General features: G+C 32.6%; 1 protein-coding gene across 2 annotated transcripts in view; it reads right to left on the bottom strand.

The window, feature by feature from the left end:
* Positions 1-8,407: 8,407 nt before the first annotated feature.
* LOC125067395 (homeobox protein abdominal-B-like) overlaps positions 8,408-27,526 on the bottom strand; it is a 44,689-nt gene continuing 25,570 nt past the window's right edge. The window contains exons 3-6 of one of the 2 annotated variants that reach the window (XM_047675972.1): positions 22,541-22,632; positions 18,534-18,580; positions 14,251-14,853; positions 8,408-10,958 (exon numbers count right to left, since the gene is read on the bottom strand). In XM_047675972.1, the coding sequence (XP_047531928.1) occupies positions 10,564-10,958; positions 14,251-14,853; positions 18,534-18,580; positions 22,541-22,551 (1,056 nt within the window). In that variant the 5' untranslated portion in view covers positions 22,552-22,632 and the 3' untranslated portion in view covers positions 8,408-10,563. Of the gene's footprint in view, positions 10,959-14,250; positions 15,093-18,533; positions 18,581-22,540; positions 22,633-27,526 lie in introns of those variants that run through there. The other variant, XM_047675973.1, reaches the window with a different exon arrangement.

Here is a 27,526-nt window from a genome sequence, read left to right on the forward strand (position 1 = left end):
CTTAGCAGCCGAGTTCAGTACAACGTAACCACGCAGTGTGTTATGACGCATTCTGCTAGACGGTGCAACACGAACACACTTATTAACATAAGCTACAAATGTTAATCTTAATGACAAGCTACTCACGTGATGAGGCCGCAACATGTGGGCGAATATTATCACCGGCATTGTCAATGTCACTCGGCACGCCAACCACGCGAATCCTTCCGTCTTGCCACTATCACTCGCGTATCTACGCTCGCGAATGCGAACTGATTTTTTTCTCGCGTAACGGCCCATTAAACTTGTAGATTTCTGTCTCACTCCTCGGCACGAAGATATGGCGGGGAGAGACAAAGAAAGTTGCGGTTTATAGGTTGTTGATAGAATTGGTATCCGCTCCGTATCGTACCGCCGCCGTGTTGCATATTTTTACGTACCTATGTCCTTGTAATGACGTACGGATCTATCATAATGTTTTCAGTAAATTTATTCTATTAACGTCTATTTTATTTACTTTTTAAATGTTATATACGTTATTAAAAAATAAATAAATAGCAAAATTTTCATTGTTTATATTTCTAATACTCAGAACAAAAGTATACGTAGCGAATGAAAAAATAAATACAATTGTACGAAATTATTTTGTCAGTAAAAACAACCGAATAAAAAGCGAAAAATACGTACTTACAAGAACATAGCGCACGGTATTATAACGCCGAAAGATGTTTAGGAAATATAGGCGTCGCCCAGAGCGCAGTCGTACATCTTGCTTTATATCGTCTCCACCAGCATTGGAGAGCAGAACATCAAACGGTGTTATGGCCCCCGGACGTGCTGGCCGCCGCCGTCTGAAGGGGACGGAGTTATATGAAAAAAAGGGAGGGATATTTTTGCACCAACTTTATTGTTCACTACACAAACAAATATTCGAATTGAATATTCGCAGAACGTATACACAAGTTAATACGAAAATATTTTGATCGTCAATTAATGGCAATATTATTGTTATTGAAAACGATTATCAAAAACATTATCCCAATAAAATAAATATGTATATAAATGTTTCTTTAATGTTCGCTGTTTACCGATTTTGATCATAAAAACGTTGTTAGGTGCTAAAAGCACAAAAATTATACTAAAACAATTTTTTTTTTAAATATATTTTTTTAATATCGTTACCATGAAATGGATGTTAAAATTTCAAAATATTCCTAATAAAATGCATAAATATTTTTAAAAATCTAAGTAATCATTTTCTCAGATAAATAATATATTAAGCATAACCAAAATTGCCAATTGGGTTAATCTGGGCATCCCAAAATATCAATTCTAAATTTTACGTGATTGAACTCATCTTGACTACGTATCTGACGAGGCACTTTATTTACATTCAGACAAATTGAATCCTTGGTTCGCAGCCAACATATCTAGGGTAGGGCGGGGTCGCGCAAGATTCGATTTGCCTAATAGCAGGAGTGAGCCGGGGAGGCACTCAATTACGTAGAGAGCTGAGTACCGAGGTGTCCCGTAACACTCAGTACATAATTAAATTATCTGATAAACGGTTGGAGCGTCGCGCTTTATAACGCTTGCATTTTTGATGTTTGTATTTATCCACCTTGCCACTATCGACTTTACCAAAATTCTGTTTAGACGACGATATTATAATGTTCTCTCTCCTTCTTTTGAATGTGAAATCAATTATGTCCGAAAGAGAGAAATCAGTTTTTAGCTTAACAACGGTTAAATACCCTTTATAACTAAGGCCGTTTATTTTTTATTGCAAATAAATGCTTGTGTCATTTTCAATCGAAAATTTATTTTTTATATTTGAGACGAACTTGTATTGTTATTTTAATAGATACCTACTATTAAAATAACTGATTTCAACTATTTCCATTTTATGAGACTATGATCATTCTAACGTATTGCGTATTGGGGGAGGGGATTGGGGTGGAATGTTTTTTGAACTAATTAAGATAAATATTATAAAACGTTGGTTTCTGGTACAACAAACCCGTCTCTCCTCTTCCTATAAACTGAAGAAATATATTATAAGTACATAAATTCAATGATATTATGTACCTATGTCGAAAAGATTCGTTAAATTGCTATAAAATACGAGTAAATATATTCCTACTTGAATCAAGTATTAATGAATTGCATTCGTTAAATTAAACATAATAAGTAAATATAATAATATTTATTTAAATAGGTACGAATATCAACTATATACAACTCAAATCGTTAAGTCTAAGAAAAAAACAAGTTTCAGATATATATGTATGTGTCAATATTAGACAATTAAATGCAAGACAATACTTACACTGATCCTGTTTTTTGTACCTGATATATACGGTATAATAAAATAGGTATATTAAAGTCCCTTTAAATTCCTAACGTCCTACTAAAGAACTTATTTCATTACCGCTTATTAATAAAAGTTACAATGTTGCATTTAATATTACTGTTTATCATATTCACGTATAGGTCTCCAGAGAAAAACATATTTTTTCTTATCGTTTTGTTCGGGTTCCCGTTATATCTACTAATCCGATCTATATAACTTTTGTTTGTGTTTTTAACATATGGATAATTTTCGGTCAAGATGCATTCTAAGCGAACGCTGCCAACTTACGTTGCCAAAACTAATATTATTGCAGAATATAATTTTTTTTTTTTATGTGATACATATTTGTAGATATCCAAAATGTTTTATAGAAATGTCCAAGATGGAATATCTTTTATAGATAAATCACAATAATAATTTAACTATACCGATAATTTTTTTATCTACATTAGTAAATAAAGTTTCATTTAAGATCAACTTATTTGCCACAAAGTAGTATTTTTTATTAAAAGAAATAATATAATTATTACTAATAGTGTAGTGTGTAGTTGTAGCAATATAAATTTTTGTGAGTTGCTTTTATTCGAATACTTTTTGAATTTGAAGAAAAGCGTGAAAAAGAGCCACTATGTATGATATTGCAAAGAATAGATCACTTGTTTTAATATCTATTGATTGCAATATATCTTAGTATTTGAAAAATATCTGCCGAAAATAACCTGCCGTGTGGAGTCATTATATCTAGCTTGCATAGATAAAATATGGACATATTCGTATCTAAAATACCGTCAACATTTATAACGCGTTCAGTTAGTGTTGTGATGGTATGGAGTTTGACCAATCGACGTCGGACGTTTTGACCGTAAATATGTCCAGTCGATTGTGATCCGAGTCATTTAAACGTTTCCTGTCTCAGTCACTCGTAAGTCCAAACAGTGCTGGGTAACAGATAGGTCATTTATAGATGGCCGGTAATATAAAGTTGTCTCGGTCGTTTCATTTAAATGCTAATTGATGAGGAGGCGGCCTGCTCTAGAATAACCGGTACGATATGAACGCATACATTTATTATTTATAAATCAATTTAGAGAATAGCATATTGTGTGCCCCCCCCATATATTATATATAGGTACTTCTAGAATCTATTAATATATTATAATATTGTCAAACCTTGTTAACTATATTATTTTTTTAATTCTGAGAAGGCTCAGAATATAGTATGTATGGATTCTAATTACAAATGACTATTTTAAAATACCAAGCTTCAATTATTTATTATGTGCTTGATTTATGTTTATTTCTTCGTGCTCAGTGGAAGTAAAACATCGAGAGAAAAGTATCATGCTGGAACACGCACCTAATTATTTCATCTTTAGAGAGGAGACTTATCCAGCGGGGCGAGTGCACCTACTTTTTAAAACTTCAATGTGTTCATGTCAATTATTAAAAAATAAAATCTTACCTATCGTTCTAAAGCAATTTTAAATATGTTTGCGTATGTACAATAAATGTTCGCTTACCGAATAATACTTTAAATGAATGGCGTTTTGAATATTGGCATTTTTTACTAATTTCAATTATAACAATGAACAATATTTACAGCATTCTAATTAGAATATCTTATAGAAATAAAAAAGGACAATATAATAATGACAATAAAGCATGAGTGTACTGCTGAATGAAAAGGCTTTTATTACATTTCGTTTGTTAGCTGTTTAGCCGAGAATACCCGATGGTACAAATGCGTGAATCTTCACCAAGTGTAAAACCAAACAAAAGTCAAACCTAGGCAAGCACCACTGAGTTTTGATATCCTTAACTTTGTGAATTAAAAAAATATAAACATAAAGAAACCTACATGTATCTTTCGTCATATACGTATCACAAATCGCGTTGGAGCGACGTGATGGATTAATTTTCAAAATCATCTCCTCGAGCGAGAGGAAGTTTTTAGCTCAGCAGTAGGATATTTACAAAGTGTTACTTTACTTTTACTTGTTTATAATACCAATACATTTTATTAAAATTAAAATGCAATTAAAACACATCACAGTGACTAGGTATTCCTAGTCTTTCGTTGCATTTGGGTAAATGTTAACTAAGAAACTTTTTTTATCAAACTCTTCAGCAACATTTTTGTATGTACCCAAGTGTGAATCAAATCGTGCAACTGAAATTGAAAAACAATTTATTGAAATGATTATTTTGGCTGAAAATTTGCTCACGCTGTGCAGACAATACAATAAAATTTATTTAAGTTTCAATGTAAGTCAATTTAGTTTCCTCATACAAATGACGTTTGTCATGATATAGGATATACAACCTGTAACCTGTTTGAACTAAACCCAAGCATATTGAACTTCATTCTTTAATCGGTCATCAAAATATAAATATTATGTAATATAATGTTTTACACTTACTTATCCCTAAGTTAATGTTCGAAGTTAATTATTAGGTACCTAGGTACTTACTTTGTCTTTAAAATAGCAATAAATTTTCACGTTTAGTTTATATATTACTTTATAAAATGTTATAATGAACATGTTATAAAAACAATTTTTAAAATTCACTAATTAATTTTAGTATAAAAATAAGTTCCTTACGTAAGTAATTACCGAATTATAAAAAACAGCTGTATGACGTAATAAGTAATTATACATGCTAAAATTATATCAATTATTTAATTATTAAATTAAAAAACTAAATACTAATGTGTTTTATAAAAATGTAGTGTACGTATTTCTACATACCTACTCGTTATATGTATTTGCCGAATTAGGATAACTTGTTTTTAATAAGAGTTTACATAATCAAGTACCTAAGCATTGTAAGTTACAACGCTTAGTATTTTCGAAAGTTATTTAAAGAACTTACATACTAGCCTGAGGAGTAGATTTATTCTAATACTATCGGAAAGCGCAGCTTAACATAGTACCTACCTGTTATGTTAAATGAAGTACACGCAGCACGCAGCACGTTGAGTTCAGTTTGTGACCAAATTTGTGATGATTTTACCTAACTTTCTTATAAATATTAAAGACTAATTCACATTAAAAAATAATTAATGACTATCCATATGGTTTCAAGCTTACTTTGTACTAGATTGAATTAAAATTAATTCAGTAATTTAGCCAGGAAAGCGTAACAGACAACAGACTGAGTAAATAAATAAATAAGTATGACTATTCAGTTCTAAATATAAAAATATGTTTTGTATGTATATACTAAGCTTATAAATAGATTTATTACACAAAACCTTATCCTATTGTTAAGAAAACTGCTACAATATACTAAAGTATACAAAACCCTTGTCAATGTAAGTGTAGACTATACTTAAGACTTACATAAGAATAGGCTGTATAGTGCAATCTCTGTAGATATTTCTTCTAATGTCATCTATTTCCAAGATCCAATTTACGGATTCTTTATAATTCTATATATGGCAAGCACTATGATTTATAGTCCAAAACATAATGGATTATCAAATTTTCCTTAAGAAACCTGAATAATAGTATACCGATAGATGGCGTTCAACTAAAAGTTTTAAGTTAATTCATAAAACCTTGGTAAATGAAATGTATTGATTTGTTAAAAATACACCAAAATAAATGTTTTTTTGTGGAAATTTTAAGTCCTTTATATTCTTAGTAATAGTTCGGTTTAATAAATACACTCCATAGAGGTCGCTACATATGTACATACCTACGTGTAGAGAGTCGTTTTTGTAGTGTATATTTAATGAGAAAATATACATCAGAAAACGATTGTAGTAATGTAATTTAAATTTTAAATTTTAGTTGACTGCACACCTTGGGAATGAAATGATCGCCTCCAGGCTGTTTCAAATAACTAAAATATAATTATTATTGTACATGGAAAATGGTTAAAAAAAAAAAATATATATCCCGCTGAGTTTCTTTCGCCGGTTCTTCTCAGGTCCGAGGTGCTAAATTCCGAACCGGTGGTAGATTTTTGACAATCAATAAGCAAGTGTAAACACTTCTATATTGAATAAAGATTTTTGACTTTGACTTTGACTAAATACTTTTTTATTTTATTGTTAATCATTTATATTTTTAAATGTCTATTCAATTTTTTTAATTCTGATCCATTTTATATTTAGAACTGATTTTACTTTTCTGGATTATATATAACTGGAAAAGCATTCCATAACATCCAAATAATTATGTATGAGATTTGAATCTTACTTTAAAACTTACTCTACTTGGTGGTGGGCTTTGTGCTAGCGAGTTTGGGTTGGTACTTATCATTTATATTTTAACGCCACACACAATTAATTGGTATTGTGTAATTCCGTTTTAAAGGAGAGGGTGCCAATACAAATGGCACAAGAGACATAACGTCTTGTTCCCGAAGTTGGTGGCGCAATTACCTTGCAAATAATGGTTAATATTTCTTACTGTGCCAATGTAGATAGGTAGTGGTGACCACTTACTGCCAGGTGGCCTATTTACCAGTCTATCTATTTGAAAGTAATAATAATAAAATATTTTTTATTTAATATCACGTCGTTTCTAATGCTTAGGTTTAAAATTTTACGATATTTTATAATATGTTAAAATAGTAAATAATATTCGGTATTTCGTAACTCTTTAAAATCATTAGTTAATACGTAAGTTATATACCTACTTAGATATAAATGCAACTACAAATATCAGCGTATGTAGCTAGCATACTTGGGTAAGTTCTAAAATGAACGATAAGTACAAAGGCCATAGCTTAAAATCTACAGTAAATACTTACCTACAGAGCGCTAGTACGCGCAGGGCTAACATAAAAATTTTCTTTTACAAATGTTGGTGAACAAATCTGAACATTTATCATAATTTAATATATATAAAAAATACAGAGGCAGTACTACAAACTAAGAAAGCTATTTTTGATTACAAACTAGTTAATAAGTACGTGGGAAGTATACAAATGCAGGTATAAAAATATGTCGTAAGCGCCATTCTCAAGGGATACTTACTAACTGCAGAATATATACATATATGTATGTATATCTACTACACATGAGTGAGCGCAAACTAAATACCCTCTCTGTTTTCTCACTTTAAGTATCCCATGAAACGAGAAATCCGGCACGAATGGAGAAACTGGAAGTTTAGACGCAGAACAACAACGTCTATTTTCTTTGTTGATACATTTGACTGTAATTGAGAATATCTTGACTGAAAAACGGAATAACTTTCTATTTGAGACCCGAGTTATAAACCCAGTATCCCGAGACCTACAACTTTATTCGTTTTAATAATTCATAGTAAACCCTCATAATAGTCTTCTAAAACAAATAACCTCAGATAACAAATCTTTATAATAAAACTAGGTAGACTTGAAATATTATCATTACGTAAATTATTTTTAAAATTAAATGTTAGTCTGTTATCGATATGGTGCAAAGAGAGTTAATAAGGCTTACAATTAGTATTTTATCATTAAAAAATATTATATCACAGTCTAATTGACCCTCTGAATAAACATAGGTATTAGAAGGTTTGACGAAACTTCGGTGAATTCACCGATTTCAGCTTCAATGTTAAAATGTCACACTCGACTATTCAATGTGAATGCGAATGCATCTAAAACTTTCTTATCTAAACATCCTTATTGGAGTCTTTTCTTTTTAAGATATTTTCTATCAAACATGCTGTTAATATTTATTTTATATCACCTCTATTATAAAAAAAATCAGTACGAAAACAGTTTAATTACTTTGAAATCAGCACATAAGGTGAAGTCGGTAATGAAGAGTATTTAATCGTATATTAAAAACAAGAATTTTATACTCTGTGCAGTAATTATTTACATTGTAATACAAAATAATAATATGAATGTTGTAATGAAAAAATGTTTTATGTGAGAAAATAGAAAAAAAAAATTCAATTGATTTGTTGTTTTTCTTCGTCAAAATAAAATTATCCTCAATAGGGTGACATTTTTAACAGTTTGTAAGGAAAGGTATAGGTATATAGGAACGTCCAACAGGATTATTCGATTTATTTCCAATAAAATTAATTTAGTAATAAAAGTTGAGGTATAAAGAAAATAATCCGAGACACGACGAAATATTTAATTCTTTTCCCTTTCATACAATCTTTTCTAAATTCGTCATAAAACTGTCGAGAGCACATTCATTTAATTATACATTATTACTTAACAAGACCTCACACGGCGGTGAGACTTGAACTACATTAATTTATCTGTACAATGATAATTACGAGACCTTTAATTATTACAATATTATATAGTTTATAGAAGAACTTCTAGATGCGATCTACTGCAATGAAATAAATTTGACATTACAAATATCTGAAAAGCAACTTTATATATATTTGAAAGACTCTACGTTGAAGAGACATGACGCGATTTTATTAATGATTTTTTTCAAATGTGTGTGTATCGGTTAAGTTACTAAAAACATTAATATTTATTTAAAGTTTACTCTTCAGATAATATTACAATGTATCCATGTAATAGTAGAAAATGGCATGACAATAAAAAAACCGCTCCGTTCATTGACATTGTGCAGAAACATTATTACATTACAAATGTATTATTAGTTAAGATATGACCACATTTTTTTAAAAAACAATTTGACAGAAGATGGCGTCATAGCTGAAAATATATTTTGTATCAAAACAATTAATATTCAGCTATCATTCTTTAACTTATCTCATAAACAATTAAAATAGGTACGCTTAAGGATTAGTAGTCATAAGCCTTTTATAATAGTGTATTGTCTCGTTGATGAGACGAATGATAGAGAGATCTGATTAATACTCCTGTGGCCACTCCATTATAATCGAATTGCTACCCACGTAGAGATATCTAAGATGCCTTGCACTTATGTAGAAATTCGGTTACCTAGACGAGGTCGCCATTTTGTACAAAACACTTATACACTCTAATAATGTAACGGACAATACAGATTTAATGAAATAGATTTAAGTAAATCACTAATTTTAAGATAGAACATTCATTATATAGATATAAGATAAAATAGGGAAGATGTAGCTAGTGACTTTAATAGTAATTCTATAGTTACATTCTAAAACTGAATGATTCTTCACGTTCCTACATCTTGTATAGTAAGGTATCTATTACACCATAATTTTACTATTTTATTTTCAACATCTGTACAGCGTACGTCTAATAGTCACGATTTACTTCGATGTACTAGAGCGAGATACAAGTTATATTCATTACATAGAATGTTATTTTCGTGTATATAAATAAATAATAAAATATTTAACTAAAACAAAAAAAATAATAATAGAAATAGATAGGCTTAAGCGAACAGCACAATGAGTCGATAGAGGACAATATTAATGCACTTGCCCATACACGTAATTATATTGATTATAACATCAACTTTTAATAGTTTCAAAAAAGTCATAACAGTAACTTAATGCATAATTCTACTGGAACCGAGTTAAAGCTTTGTCAGAAATTCATAATTTATATAACGAATAATGAGAAAAGAAAATAAACAGTAATAAATATTTGATCATATTGCGAATATTGATAATATTATAATATGTAAGAATATATCGACGTCGATGCTACGTTAAATATTAGGTCCGGCGATGTGTCGACTCCTCGGTCTAACCCCAACGCACATCCACACGAGATTTATAAAACTGCCACCAAAGCAACCCGAGTAATTCAACAATTTGGTAACGAAAATAAAAGTTAACCATCCTTCGAACAGCGAATACAACAATAAAGCAGTCTCACAAAATATTTTACAAAATTATTTTTAATAAACTATCTAAATACATTAATTCATCGGTGACGATATCATTTCGAACTTCGATAATTGAATGATTTTCAAATACTTATGTATTCAACGCTATACTAGATATTATCAATATCAGGAATCGTTATCTACTTATGTACTTAGTCTCGTTAAAATTACAGAAAATAATTTCGTAATTAATACTATACACAAATCGACAACACAATTATCTTACTATGAGATTCTCTGGGACTCGCGGCGCACCGGTGCGGGTCCGGAAAGCGTCCACATTACGTACGAAACGGTACAGCGATACGTTCCTCGAGTCTATTGGGTAACAACCCGACGAACCTTACGGATCTTTAAGTACGTCCATAAGCACAACACACTGAGTCCTTTCGGAACTTTTCCTTCGTCTGATTTAGCTGGCTATACCGTGATGAAGGGGATAAGTCCCAGAGAAAGGCGCGGGTCACTGATGATGCTTGGCTGGCGGGGCGTGGTGCAGCGCTACGTGGTGCGGCGCGTGGTGGTGACCCGCGTGGTGATTGTGATTGTTCGCATTTGAATTATTGTTGTTGTTTTGAGCTGCCTGCGCCGCTTGCCGCTGGGAATTTTTCTTATTCTTCATTCGCCTGTTTTGAAACCATATCTTGACCTGCCTCTCTGTGAGATTCAGATTTCGCGCCAGTTCCCATCTCTTCTGCTTCGAAACGTAAGCGTTGAACAGGAACTCTTTCTCCAGCTCGAGAGTTTGGAACTTTGAGTATGGTTTGCGTTTTTTACGCACGGTCACTTGACCGGTCCAATCTAAGGGGTTTGATGAGCCGCAACCGACGCCGACGCCCACAGACATCGATAGAGATCCTGTACCAAAAAAAAGCATTATAAAACATCGTATATGTATCTGCATATTATACTGTATGTATGTTATAATGTTTTATTAAAGTGTGTGATGATTTATTATACAATAATGAAATAAACTACAAAAGTCGCGAATGCATCGCGGTAGGTTTTAATTACTCGAAAGCGTATGGAGCTCCGCGTATAGAGTCACTTGTTTCAAATGCTCGGTGCATTTGGAATAACTAGCTATTTCTATGCAGCGCGGAAACAATAGTAGCCACGGTGCGTTAGAAGTTGCATATAGCTCAATTTATGTGAGCGGTCCTTTTGATGAGATCACCGCCTATAAACTTTGTATGCAGCCCACGGCCTTCTCGATATTCGATGCTAGCAACCGACTGCACCATTTCCTATTATTTAGAACGTTACACTCAACGTTGCGAAACAGATGCTGCATTGTCTAGTGGATGAACGCAGGTCGTTGTGTAATACATGAAAATATCTACATCATGTTTATGTACCGCGTATGTACTGCTAGTTATATCCTATAGTTGTCACTCTTCATAAACCTAAATTGCTCGACTAAATTTATTTAAGACAACCAGTTAGTAGAGCAAGGCAATTGTTCTTCTTTAATGATAGCTGTTTCCTTATTTTGATTTGCGTTAGAAAGCGTTCTAATGATTTCTTAACAAACTGTAATTAGTATTGGATGCTTAGAATTTATTTAACATTTTATGATCGCGTATGATTTACTAATAGCAATAAATTTTAAATAAAGAAAGTATGTTTTTCTTGCTCAAGATAAAACATTAAAATATATATTTTTTTCTCATTTACCGTTTCGAAATACTTATCACGGAAAATGTTGATATTATTACTTAGCGAAAATTTTTTTATAAAGAAAACTAATTAATTAAAGTGTAAATTGGATAATTGTTCTACGACAGTGGCTTTAACAAAATCAAACAACTGTTGTATTTACAGAATTTCTAGACTGTAGATTAATGGTTATTGAATAGCAATTAAAATTATAATCTGAATTTCACGAAACATTAATTAAAAGTTTCGATTGTGTAATTTCCTTGCATGGTATTATATGCTGCTTACGATTGGGTGTGTGTTTTGACGAACTTTAATTTGTAAGGTAATAATGTTATGTTCTTAAATATAAACACATTTATATAGAACGACTGTAAAATACCTTTTATTTATGTTTCTACTACAAGCCAATTTCATAATATACTTGTAGTATCATTATAATGAGAACAAAAAGCGCTTTACAGCTTTTTATTCAAAATAACTCTTTTATTGTTAAAATTCAATTTATTTTTCTGATGTCCGGTGAGAGAAACAATTGCTCAAATAGAACATAATGACTAGTCGAGTTGTCAATTATATGAGGATAGGTAGCGATCAGAGGCAATAAAAGTGCGGGTTCCGTTCGACCGTAAAAGCTACCTACCCGACCGCGGCTCGACTATCTCGTGTATTTTGCTTTGACAAGGATCTCGCATAAAACCGTAAAACTATAGAAATAAGGTTCAAATTTCTTTGATTCCACATTTGACATTTGAATCTGTGTCATTCCTGTTATCGCTTTAAAATGACGTACCATTTTGCAACTTCATGTTGGATGAATTAATTTTTTCCGTACCAATAAAATTAAGATATGGAGTGAATAATAACCTTTTGCATTTAATTTATTGATTAATAATTTAAGCCCGAGCACAGAGTTTGAAATGATAATTCAAGCATTTGTATATTGTATGGTTGTAATGATCAATGGCCGGCGTCATGTCGGCGACGTATCACTGGAACATAAGAAAGTTACTTATTTCGCGCTATGTTCTGCTCTCCGATATAACATAACTGTTCCTGAGACCGTTCGTAGGCCATAAATGTACAAATCAAAGTCAATGTCAACCTCAGGTGGGCCGTAAACATACAATCATAAAGTGACGTGAACACTCGTATAACTTTTTCAACAATTGTTTCCTTTTAATGGGCCATTATATGCGCGTTTTACGCAAAATTATGTCAAGTTACACCTCTGCCGTAACACCGGTACGATAAACTCATCTTTATGGTTAGGCGGCGATCGAAAGCGAACTAGCGCCGACCGTTTATGAATGGAGGCTTTTTATTGCTCTCATATTGACATGCTGCTCGACGCTGCCTAATTACAACTTACTAGCGATTTAGGGAAGAAACCAGTACTATTATTGCATATATGTGACGTCGCAGTTTTACGATATCATAAAATTGATACACATCTACGACAAGTGTACAACCGTCTCGTATGCGTTTCTCGCCTCGGGCTCTAGTTTTTTATCGCCTCATCAGCCTAAACAGTGTTTATTGTAGCAATATTTGGTTTATTGCTACTACTCAAAGATCGGTTTATTGTCTTAACGCTCAGGTATCGTGTTTATTTATTAGTTATACATTTTTATTAGCGCTTTATTTTATGTAAACTTTAATTTATTATCGGTTGTATAGCGCCGTTTAACATTGCCTATAAAACGATGCTTACTGTTCGTTTTTAAACATTTGTAGCACGTGTTTCGTTCATTCATCAAATTTATGGTCTGCTGTGAGAAATTTGTTTTGATTTCGTCGATTTTACCTCTCAACGAAACTACTACTGCTCAGACATGCATCCCTTTCGGTAGAGTAATCGTCTTAAGCAAAATATATAATTTGGTATATTGATATTTTTTTTACATAAGCATCAAACAGGTCCAAATGAGTTGTCGAATTTTTTATTTAAATTTGATTAATATCACAGTCACCTATTTTTAGAAGCCACCATTACCTTTGCAGCGATTTCAATTTAAAAAATGCAGTCACGCAAAGTATGCAACAAACTGATAATGATAAACGTGTTACTCACACAAGTAAAAAGTGGTCATGTGTGCGTGACCGCACACATTGAAAACAATGTCTTAGCTGTGTGCGTAACACAACTGCCATCTAGCGGCAAGCGGTGCCACCCACACTTGCAAGGGTCAAGGTTGATAAACTCATAATATATTATTTACAAATCTATTAATCTGCCTAAAAAATCAGAGAGTTTTATTTAAAAAAGACACTATTATTTAATAATTTCACTTAATTTTGAAATCCCAATACTCGAACTTTGAGGTTTGATGCTATATAATGTTTACAAATTTAAGCAATGTTTTCAACACATGTTACTTCGATAAGTTTAACTTAGGATTACAAACAGTACAATATCGTGACCGGACGTAAAAAAACGTGAGCTCAAAGTTCGAATATTTGTAAATAAGTACACAAACAAATTACTTACCAGGTAAAGCACTCGGAGGCGGGTACGGCGCGCTGGCAACTGATTCCGGCGCGTAGTTTCGTAAGCCATAGGCGTCATGGGAGAAACCCGATGCTTCGGAGACAGCAGTTCGGCGTTCATCACCACCAACGTACGATAACGGCTGATCCCCACGCGGAGCGCCATAGGGGTAATTCCAACAGGGCTGTGAAAAACCTTGATGACAGCCATCAGCGTAAGGTTTATATTCTCCTCCACCTGTCGGCCAGAAGGGTAATGCAGATTTGCGCTCCCTTTCGACAGGCAGATTGTAGTAAGTCGGTGTAGTGGAGTATTGATGCTCGAAGGAACCAGGTGCATCAGGTGGGTAACCCCAACCTTGCTGCGCGTGCCGGATGACTCCCGGCTCTGGCTCATAGCGCTTGGCCGGGATGTGAAGTGGTTGTGGTGGGTTAGAGCCCACGGAGGCAGGTGAGGCGCTGGAAGCTGAAGGTGGCGCGGCGGCGGGCGCGGCCGGTGGTGAGCCGCCCGGAGGTGACGCGTGCGCCTCCTCGTAGAGCGCGCCGCCGACGCCGTTCATCATGCTCCACCAGGCCGGCCCGGCGGAGTGCCCGGAGGCGGGCGCTGGCGACGCGGCAGCCGCATCGCAGGGCGCGCCGAGGCCCCCGACATGGTTGTCAGGGTACAGGGTGGCGGCCGGGCAAGCCACGGGTGAGCAGGAACGAAGCCGGCAGTTCACGCGCGCCGCGGGCACATTGCACCACGCGCACACGCGACCACGCAGTAGCGGCACATGAAAGTTAAAACGCGGTTCCCAATTTAGCTTGCCAGTCGGACGAGAGACGACTGCAGCGGGCCGACACAGTTAAGTAGTCACTCGAGGCTACTGGAAAACTTCGGAAAGCGATATCCGTCAACGAGTTGACGAGTACAGTTCGTTTTGTTTAACTTCATAAAAATAAGTCCAAATATCACGAAACGATGTTTTTTTACGATAAATTTAGTTTGTGTTTTTTTTTTAATAAGCAACCTTAAATATTCAAACGATTGATTTCAACTCAAAAGTTCTGCATGACACCAGTTCTAAATAGTTTGTAGTGCAGCGAGCACAAAGTCGCGAGTGTATCGTAATGCGTTCGTAACGCTAAGAGAAAACACGAGACGCGCAATCGGCGGCGCGGTCGAGCGCGGAGTGGTGGCGCGCGGCGGTGCGCGCCGCAAGGCACGAAGCACACAGGCGCGCGGCGGGGCTCCATCTAGCGGCGGGCGGATACATTAACCGCTGCACCCATGACCGCCCGCCCGCCCGGCACACGTCTCTACTTTTATAGATTTCAGCCTTTTGTTGTATTTCATTTAAATATCATACTTTTTATCTTTTTTGTATCATATTTTTTAATTTTTAATATTTTCATGCATAATTCGTAAACGTTCTAATTTCAACTTTCATTATAAAATGATCTACGCTATACATTTATTGGACCAATGATCACATTATTTTTTATAACTTAGGGTATTAATAGCACGGTTCATAGTTTATATTCACATCTCGATCTTTACTATTAAATCGTGCAAGAGTTGTCGGAGTACAGTAGCGCGGGTGCGGGTGCGTAGTTAAGCGATTAATGGAGGCAAAATAGCCATAAACTGCCGTTTAACCAAACTGCAAGCGTCACTCGACCATCACCGAGTTGCCACCAATAAAAAACGCGAGACTTTATGACGGCAACTCACTCACATTTTATTGTGAGTATAAACTTAATTTTATCGTCTGTTAATTTTACCATAAATAAATAATCATAGGTAATAGTTATCATATATTTAGTGTCACTAGTAAAGTCCTAACGGTACATTTAATAGAAATTATCACGGAAATATTTTTGTATATTTCGCTTTTTCATAGAACGGAGTGCATTAATAGTATGTACGGTAATTATTCGTTACCAAAGAGTGTGTATAGCATGGGGATAAGACCTCGGGGCGATCTGGTAAGGCGGCACACCCTTCCTTTTACATATAGTCGTAGGGAACAATGCTTACAACCAATAAATCTACTTACAATATTTCACACCTATAGAAGCAACATGTACTGTTTACACAAGACACGGCTATAAAATATGTCAAACGAACAAAAGCAAAAACATACATAACACGCTAAGTAATGTTATCATTCTTGTTAACAATTTTTTGTCCTGTTATTATGGTAATTGAAAACCAACTTGTCAAAATAATATATGTGACTCAAGCACAGGACTAATTTCCCACACGGCCTTATAGTGAAACTAATTATGATTCGACAATAAAAGGCGGCGTATAGTATGAAGCCGATAAATTTTGCGAATTATGTACGTGTCTATAGATTTTACAACAAAGATTAGTTAGTTTTATGCAGGTATTATAGTCGTACTTCAACAATGCAAGTAAAAACGCAACAATTTATGGTCAAATACAAGTTACTTTTCTTTATGAGCTATATAGAAATAAAATAATATTAAGCATAACACAAAGATTAAGATTACTAATTAAGAAATATTACCATTATTTGTTACGATATGTTTGCACTGTTCGTTATGTACGTACTACCCAAATATCCTTACATTGGTTGACAGTACGTTGAGAAAAAGTTATCTAGATCAAAACCAATGAACTCAACGCACATACAGATTTAACTGAGGCGTGTTGAATGACAGTAACAAACATAGGAACAAGTGTGCGCCTTAGCCGGGCTGTCTATAAATATTTACGTTAGGAAACTCTCCAGGCCAGTGTTCGGCCATGTTGTGCGTAAATAAAAGTGCGTTTTCTTATCTCAAACATGTGTTGCGCAAACGAAATGGGGCTAACGTAAGCATAAACAATTGTTTTAAGCATGTAAAACATAATGTTATATATATTACCTTACACAAATACCATTCCGTTTAAAAACAACGCGAGCGAACAAAATCTTATTTTTTAATTACTTTCAATACCATTTCGAAAATGTTCTCAATATAAGTATTTTATATTTTTTATTATTTTATTTTGCCATGTATTAAGTTTTTAATAACACAAATATATTGTAGCCATATTATACTTATGTATAAATATTATTTATATAACTTTTAATTAAAAAATGTAAAATTAAATGAAGACAAAATCGTCGTTAAGAAACAGGATTTCCATTATCTCGAACAATAAATAACATTTAATGTGTCTTCAATCTGGTATTAACCGGTTCATTCGAAATATATTATTGATTTTTAATTTTAAAATGGGTCCCTAAGGGCGCGTTTCCAATGAAATTGTGGAAATATGAGTTTGAATTGCAAACTCATTATAAACGGTGTAATTTTTATCGACCTCTTAAGGTAAATTAGGATTTCCTCAAAGTATTTTGAAATTTGTGTGTTTGGTTCATAAAACTTCTGTTGGCAACTTAAGGAAATTTCAGGATCTTTTCACAAAACCGAACGTTGACAACACAAAAATTGCTAATTTTAATTGCATGGTAGACGTAGCTTTACGTGTCGCGGTTTAATTTTATTTTCCAATTCTGTTTCATTGGCCCTTTATATATTCTACAATATAGGTATAAAGAAAACACTTTCACGCAAATGTATTACCGTTCTCATTATCTCTTTAATTTCACTGACATTAAATTATTATTTTTATAATTGTAAACCTCTCCAATAACATTTACTTGCAAATTACTTACTTTTATTTTTAATAAAAATATTAAAAAGGAATAAAAAATTATCTGTAATATAAATAAAATTTAAGTTTTAAGCTTGTTTGTTTCAGTTATATTAAGGTGGATATCCTCTTGACCGAATTTACGGCGACCTTATTATAGTAAGCGCAAAACCCTGACTCTCAAAATCTGATGGGACGACAAATCCATCGATACCGAAAAGAGTTCAAGCAGAGGACCAACAACTTTCTATGGCAAGGTAGTGTAAACGGTGCTAATTTCGGTACTCTGGGCCGCTACTGTGAATTGCTATGTTTTTTATTGGTTCGACCCGAATTTGTGCCCAAGACCTCGAGTCTTGCAGCCTTATAAGCTAGTCCTATAAATTAAAAGAGACAGACTAAAAACTTAAATAAAATAATAAAGGACTTACAATAAGTATCTAATCGGTAACTTTTGATGTTGATGTTCAAATGTGTAAAAAAAAAAAATTACGTTGCTGCTCGCAATATCTGTTATCGTATCGTAGCGTAGATATTCGTTCTCATATTTTCAGCATAGATTGTTTATTACTATCAGTTAATATGCCTCGAGATATGATTACTGTAATTAATAATAAGGAGTTAATAATCACCTTGACGCAAACTGGCTAGCGAAGTCTGTGTGAACGGGCAAGGTAACCTGAAAAATAAAAATGTAATCAATTATACGAAGACGTTTAGTGTGAAAAGAAAATGTATCATAATATAAACAAAGATATATTTATAAAAATATACTTCAAACATTTAATTTGAAAACTCGAAATTATTATTATTCTAATTAAGATATAAAACATATGGCATTAAACAAAACATTTGTGTAAAAATAGCAGGTCCGTGACTAATAATCTACTAAGGCAAGTATGCGGCTTAAATGATGGCGGCGTGTAGCGACTAGGGGCACGTTACCTAGTTTATTTTCGAGTCTCCACAACCCGCACGCCAGCTATCCCATTGACTGAACCATACAATTCCACTATTTTATTCTCTAACTTCGCTCGATACGTATAAATAAATCCTTTCTAAGTCATTCGATATGGCGCATAGTCACGAAGTTTACATAAAATAGGTGATTTGCGCCGATTGCCACGGTTTTTTCTAAGTTCCCCGAGGATATGGGACGCACCTACTTGTATATGAACGCGAAAAAAGCCGTGTTTACAGTTTTTTTTTTTTACTTTTAACGATCGCTGACTTTACTAGACATGTTAGCGATCGTAAATTCCGTTTTGTGCTTTTTAACAATTACATGTTTTCTTAATGATTGATTTAAAACAGCCTATACGCGCATGTGGAGTCACTAATGAATTACGATCATACTCAAGGTTTAATATATTTAGCAAAGCGTTCGCGTATCTTCAATCACCTTTAAACTAACTAAAGACACAGGAAGGGCGTTGGTAAGTAGGTACAGTTAACTTCGGAAACTTAAGTCGTATTCCAACAAAACTTCACCGACGTGTTCATTTAAGTTTATCCCGAGCGCAAGGTTTGTTGGACTCCTATCAGGTATCGTAATATAGAAGGAAATTTTGTTTACTATTTTTTTCATGTGTAAATGACAGAAGAAAGATGGCGTAGAGCACTCCAGTTGACTTTTACGACTTCATTTCCAAAGCAAGCCGCGAGCGAGCCAACGGGTGCGTTTTAACCATTTTAATAAGGCCTTCCCCTTCACGTACTGATTTCATACTACGGGAAGAATGTGGAATGAAAAAAAATATTCAAGTTCAATTTATAGTGGTATGTTTCGATAGATCTGGTGACAGGACGAGTTTGGGGTACATTACAACTGACAAGTTGCGTTATCTCTCACAAGTACGTTACGTTAAATAGTTCGTCTCCCACGACTATTTAACAAATAACTTCTTTACAGATTTGAATAATTCAAAAATATATACCCAATAGTTGAATATCATAAGACCCTACAATAGTTTATTATTTTGAAAATAAAATGTAAGTATTATGATACTTAAACATAATATTATTCAAAATATAAATCGTAAAACAGTAATATAATCAACAAATAGATGAATTTGCGTCAAATAAGACATATTTACAACAATAGTATCGAGGGAGGAGGTCCGAAAATTTAATGGTGCGAAAACTGACTGGATCATATCACCGGGTTTACGACACGATGTAAACGGCCGATTCATTTGCAATTCCAACTGCGATTTAGCGACGCTTCGACGTTTCTCCGACTCAAAATAACAGATACATAACAACTGCTTTTGTGAAATTACTTATCTTAGAAATACAACTCGATTTACTGAATAGAATTATACCACAAAGTAAAAAACTCACGGAAGGCAATGATATAAGTTTTGTCATACATTTATAAATACGCAAAGAAAATTATTCAGCAAATTAACAATACAAGCGAAATTGTGAAGTGACAATAAAATGTAAACGGGGCATTAAATTCAATCACGGACAATTTTCAGTCAGGTATATAGAAAAACAAAGGTAACTTAACCTAAAAACTACAAACTAACGAAAGGATATATTTAGGTACGCATTTTAATATACATTGAATGACGTTCTAGAAACAATCATTGAACATCCTAAATTATTAAGTAAAAACATGATATTTATACATGATTATATAATCATGTGAAAATATCATATTTCTTTAATATTCAATACATATATATGTTAAATAAATAATAAGCATAATTTACACAAAGGCAGTAAATATATTAAGGTAATAGAACATCAAATCAAAACTATACATAGTTACATTGGTATTAAAATGTACAATGCAAATGTGAAAATATTCCCATCGAAAGCTCGACTTACCTACCGCTTTAGGGCATACCCACACATTCTACATACTAAATATTGATCGGCCGGTGGTCCTTGTTATTCAGTATTCGATCCATTCCTATGTGTCCGATGTTATCAACAAGGACACATACGTATTGTGATTCGACGGATGATCCGAAATAGATTGGCTGATATCACGTTCGATCGGTACATTTAAATATCCACAGAATGTTGTAAAATGACATTGATCTCATTTAAAGTTATACTTAACATGATGTATAATACTTAGAATCATGTACGGGTTTTTTTTTCGAGTTATTTTCAAAAGGAAATCTAATAGAAAAAATTATATACAGTAAGTACTTATTCATGTGTAGAATTCTGATGAATTAATAATAATAAAATTGTTTTATTTTAATTAAGTTTTCAATGATAACACCTCCTTCGTGATTTAACTATTAGACACGGATTAGTGATTTGATCATAAACTCATGTCATTTATAAAGCAATTAATATTGATTTGAATTTAAATTATACGTCTGTGTACCTATGTAGTTATTTAATAGTATAAATTTAGTATGATTTTATTATATTCTAACAGTATATAGCTAATTAACACATAAATATATCCTTTTGAATATTATTATAAAGAAGATGAGATTGAAATGTCAACATGAATATAATAATCGCAACATTGTTGTATCGTTTAAGCAAAGCGATAAATTAGCGATTTAAATAACTTTAGCGAAATGATCGACTAATAATTTAAATACGCATTCTTTTTATTTTTAATGTGTATATATATATATATATATATATATATATATATATATATATATATATATATATATATATGTTAATATATTTTATAAGAGTTATATTTTGTGTTTTTAGTAGCTATATTCCGTTTAAAATGGTAGATAAGAAAAGGCAAGTTGATTAAATTAATAGTAGAAACGAATAAAATGAATAATATTAATGTCTCGATAATAATTATAAAGTTGGTAAGCATGATATTTTTTCAATTGGAAAATAATAAAATAAACGCTATTAAGATCAAAATATACAACATAAAGGCCACTATATATTTAAACGTTACACGCTATCCTCCGCCTTTATAAGTACATATAGTTAAACTCACGATCAGACGGTCCGAGGGTTCATGCAATAAAAATGCAAATGCATTCGCATGAATTTCGACCGAAGCATGTCTGGATGCATCTACCCATAATTATACCTATACTCATACCTGCTCGTTTAAAATTCCTTTTATTCAGGTAAGTCGAACGTGAGTATAATAAATGTACCATAGTAAATATAAGAAAAATCCGTTTCCTCGCGCTATAAAAAGCGTAAAGTTTTGGCAACAGCTTCAGACGAACGAAATGGTTTTACCACAAGTTGATGTATAAACACGAACAGCCGTATGTAAATATTTTCAATACAATATATAGTTTTATATTTGATCATATTCGTTGAAAGACTAAAAGGTAAATAATAATTACAGGTACTTATATATTTTTACACCAGCTCTATACAACTGTCTTATCAACCAGCTGGCAATTAGGACAAGGTGAGGTCTAAAGGTGTCTCAGTGTATATATATGATAATATGTCTTTAATATTCTTCTAAGATTTAATTTAATAAATTAAAAAAAAATCAGCTCAAGTACGTCTATGTATAAATGAATACTAAATCAAATCGATACATTTGAATCTATGTTGTTTTTCATGTCTATTGTGCGAGAAAAGGTCAAACAATAATCACCTTCGAGTGCATGCATTTAAGACAAAATGTGTTTTAAGATGATAAAAATAAAGTTCAAATTCAAACCTTAGTATCATGTTCTGTGTGGCGTCGTCGCCTCACCTGTTAGTAAGGTCGACCGCGAGGGACGCCGCGCCCGAACCTTACTCGCAACACGCCTGAAAATAAGGAAAACATTTTATTTACATATAACAACTAAGAAATAATTTTATTCTTAAGCATAATACATATAAACAAGATATATAAAGATAATTTACCAATGTTTAAGGGTCAAAATTCTCCTCCTTTAAACCTTATATGTATAATTAAATATATTGATGTTGGTATGTATTTTGTTTCAAATAATTATTATTATTGCATAAAATAATCATTATTAATAATTTACTTAAATTCTTATTCGTAAATACTATTTCAAAATTTACATAAAATATATCCTATCCGATAACGACTTTAAAAAAGTAATACCTACTGCTAATTTTAGTTATCAGTCTCATGTCTGCAATAATATTGAATGAATGAAACATAGATGATTTTAATTTACATCTTCGTATTCGTAGTTCTAAGTTATTAACGATAACGCAGTAATATACAGTAGGTATATACTCGTTATGTAGAACCTTGTACAGTAGGTACGTGCATAACAAGTCTCATTTTAACGCCCACACACAAACATTGTAGTTGTTTCATACTCTACCGCAGTAAATTAAATAGGCGAGCGTATCCAGCGTATTTTACTTCGACCAACACAATCATTTCTTTCATATTAGTTTTTGTTGTCTTTCTACTCATTGGACTTTCGGTAATAAAATTACATATGGAAAAGGAGGAAGGAATAAATAATTTTAAGCGCTCGTTTTTAATAAAACTGTTACGCACGATAGTGTATTCATTGTTTATACTTTGTAAGTAATAGTAAAAAATTGTAATTTATTTTAAATTACATGTATAATAAAATATTTGTATTATCTGTGATCGTATCTTTTACGAGATATTTATTACGATCAAGATCTTGATTTGACATTTAAAATGATTAATTGATTAATGAGTACCTACCTACCTACGTTTTAAATCAATTTTAATTTTGTTAAATACGTTACATTGCATTTTCGTATAATTAGATAAATAAATTGTATAGGTATACAAGTTTATAATGAAGTTATTAACTTTTTTGAATCGTATGAAATATATTAACACACTGTCACGAATAATAGAGTTTAAAATCAAAGGTGGACCCGACTCTGAGATTTCTGTGACGGCGTAACTAATTTTATTTTGTAGTGTATAAATTTTATGAACTGTCAAGCGGCTGTGGTTCATCTGATAATTTTGTCGACACCTTAGTTATTTAGAGATCTAAAACAATTTAATTTCCTACTGATTGGTGACGACGACGCGCGGCGACTTTAGGAACCATTACTTAGATACGGAACATTTAAGTGAGTCAACTTTAGACGTGTTTGTTTCGTACTACTCACGCGCGTGAATACAAGTAGGTAATACGGAATTTCAATATTCTCAACAACAAAAGCAATAAAAGGTTTTTTCCCTGTTCTAACCGAGGAGGCTCCATTAGCAAGAAGGGAAATGTTGTACCCCCCTCCAAGAAAGCTCTAGAAATCTCAGCAATAAATGCCCACAAGCGCTAAATTTATTTTATCGTTTGTTCCACTTAAGGAATAAGATTGAAAAATGTTCCCAATATTTTTCCGTAATTTGTTCGTGTATTTTTCTTTGGGGCTATAAAATATTTACGGGGCTCGAATGAATGAAGGAGAGGATCCTTATTTGGCGAATTAATTCACTTCCTCAAACAAACAGAATTATTATTCATTACAAGATACCTATTCCTAATAAATATGTTTTTGTCACAAGAATATCATTCATGTAATTATTCTTTATTTATTTTATGTAAGTAAAACAACGGACGATTTGTAGAAAAGTTATTCTATATCAATTTATTAATTGCATCTGCATAATGTATATAGAAAACAATCATCTCTATTGTACTTTAATTTAGATGAATTTCTCATAAATATGTTTTAATTTTTATTTTAACGTATATGTATTTTCTATATAATGAGAAAATAAAAACATTACACGTACCTATTAATTTTGTTAACATTCTCTACCTGCTTCTATGGTCATTTTAACACTTACAAAACGCTTATTTATTAGTAGCTATATGTCATATGCTATGTTATAACTGTAACCAGAAAAAAAAATGTTTGAGTAAATTATAAAAACTTTTAGTTAAAAACCATTAAAGTATCATTTAGTATACATACACAAGATAATACAGCACTTGCCGACGCATAAACTTGGCCTTAGAACTTGTACAAGGTCTTTGTGCCACAGAGCCGTTTTACTATTTTTCATATAACATATTAAACATATAACTACTTTAAATGATAGTAATATTTTCTCAAATAGATGTGATTTTTCGCATTACGTTTTATTCCTCTATTTATCTATCATGATCTCTATGATGACATATAATGACTCTACATTGAATATAAATTGTGCTTTCTTTTATTTATAGTTCGCATACATTTGATAACTAACTATTTATATTTATATATTATGAGACGACGCGGTGTTTTAGTCGGTACATATAATTCAAATGTTTGGTATACATAAGAATGTACAGTTACCTATATACACATGAAGATATATATTTGAGTGTGTAAAATTAAAATTATGCAAAAATTCTTTACACTGGTCTTATTTCTCTGAAGTGCAGTATCAACGATCTCTTAGTTGTTTACGACGGATGCAACGATGCACTTTTAGATAGCATTCTACAAAACACGAACAATAATGAAGTCATTTGATTAAGATAAAACCTCACACGTTTTGTACTTTTAAACTGGAAACTTATAGATATTTACCTCGACACGAACATTTTCATGATAATTTAAATGTCGAATAAAGTCTGTCATCATAGTTATAGTCGATGCTAATTATAAACGAATTGTATCAGAAATATTTTAAGACAAGCAATTATGAGTATATACTTACCCAATATGGACAGAAACGACATCTTGCAAGCCATAAGATCAAATCTATTATATCCTTTATGTCCAAATAATAAAGAGCATTGTCCTTTGGCAACAGAATAATCGATCAGTTAGTGTTAGATACCTAAACAACATGAGCTTTTCAACATACACATTGCACTGAACCGTCTGCCAGCAAAAACAGAATCACGTGGTCGTTTGAAACATTCGGTTAATAATATTTTCCAATACATTATGTAAATTTATATTGTTCCTTACCTACCTGATACCTACTGTCAGAGATACAAGTCTAATATAGGTACACCTGCGTGCAAAAGTGCATCACGTCAACGTTTATGATGCTGAATATCATATTTAGGAGGGCGGAGATAAATGCATCTCTTTGTTTCGCGACTTTATGTACGTTTTAATGTGAGGTCGAGAGGTAAAATCGTTGGTAGTTTACCGTCTTCGTGTGTTATATAATGACTATATTATATGACAGAATTTATTCTGCGTTGCATTATAATTTAAAATTATATGTTTCTGAATTCCCACGTACATAATCGTTTATAATATACACTAAAGATTACCAGTCTTAGTTGTTATATAAACTAAAACCTGGGACTATTATTTTCTTTCTTTTAAAAAAGTCAATTTGTTTATTCCTTTTTTCATATAAATAAGCTTACATTTTTTTATAAATGCAATATCGAAAAATTTATCATAAAAAGGTGATAATTTTGAGACCCTCTGAAAAAAAAATAAGCCACCACCGATCAGGGCACTGGAATTTTTCTACCTCGGTTAATCCTATTAAATGCAATAAAAAGTGTTCTTTATATAAAACGTCGATACCAAAATACGTTCAAACATTCTCAATAAAATTGGATTGCATTATGAAACAAGTTTATCTGAATCGGTTATTGCAAATATTGCAATATGAGATAAGCTGGGGAGCGAGCAATGATTCAATATACGGACATATGTCGACCCAACTTGCGGACTTTTATTAAGCGGACTTATTTGGGAAACAATATACGTAGCGGCTTAAATACGTACACAAGGCTTTATTAACTTTTGTGAGTTGACATACGAACTACAGGCCTAAGCATATACCTACAATCCCTGATTATCTTGTCGGAACGTCGCATTATTCAACTGATTAAACTGATACTTAACAGTGAGATTATGATATATGCTACAATAAATATAGATATAAAACTTATATTTATTTAAATTTAAGACGAATGCAATACGAAAGCAGCAAAATCTGTTAACAGTTATGACGAAGCTATTTCGAGAATTACTCTTTTCCTTTAACTTTTACAACTATACGATTTATACTAATACATGAGAATAGGTTATTTTTGCAACGTATAACTGAAAATAATAATATCCATAAAGCTTATACCAGAATATGAAGCGCGTTTCAGAGATTACCTTGAAATTAGATTATTGACGTGACAAATGTGAATATCATGACAGTAAGTACCAAAAATGTAACCATTATTATATATTTCTTTACGTTTAAGAACAAGAGTAGCACGTGTAGTGATCGTAGCTTGAAGCAATCCGATGCCGGGCTCATTTAGACGGGTTATGGATTCTATTGTTTTGTCGAAGGACGTGTTTCTCATAGCAAACACCTCTTCCGAGAAAGGAGACCGTCTCCGTATATTATGTATCCGGACGTTCCGTCGAAATAATCCTATTATGTCATCGCGTTTTTCTAATTTATTTTCCGGTTCAGTGTTTCTAGACAAAAGTTTCTAATGTTTATATTAATTAGAAATACATTTACTCTCATCAAAAATCAAAATGAAAATATACTTTATTCTAGAAGGCTTTTACAAGCACTTTTGAATCGTCATTTAACAAACTACATTAATTAAAGCTACCACCGGTTCGAAGTGTAGATTTTACCGTGAAGAACTGGCAAGAAACTCAGTAATTACTCTTTTTAAACATTTAAAAATACAGTCATGTTAGTTAAATACAATTATATATGTATGTTACATATCCTGCCTGGAAGTCAACAAGCATTAACTCCACG

This window comes from Vanessa atalanta, chromosome 11 (genome assembly GCF_905147765.1).
Source record: "Vanessa atalanta chromosome 11, ilVanAtal1.2, whole genome shotgun sequence".
Lineage (NCBI taxonomy): Eukaryota > Metazoa > Arthropoda > Insecta > Lepidoptera > Nymphalidae > Vanessa > Vanessa atalanta.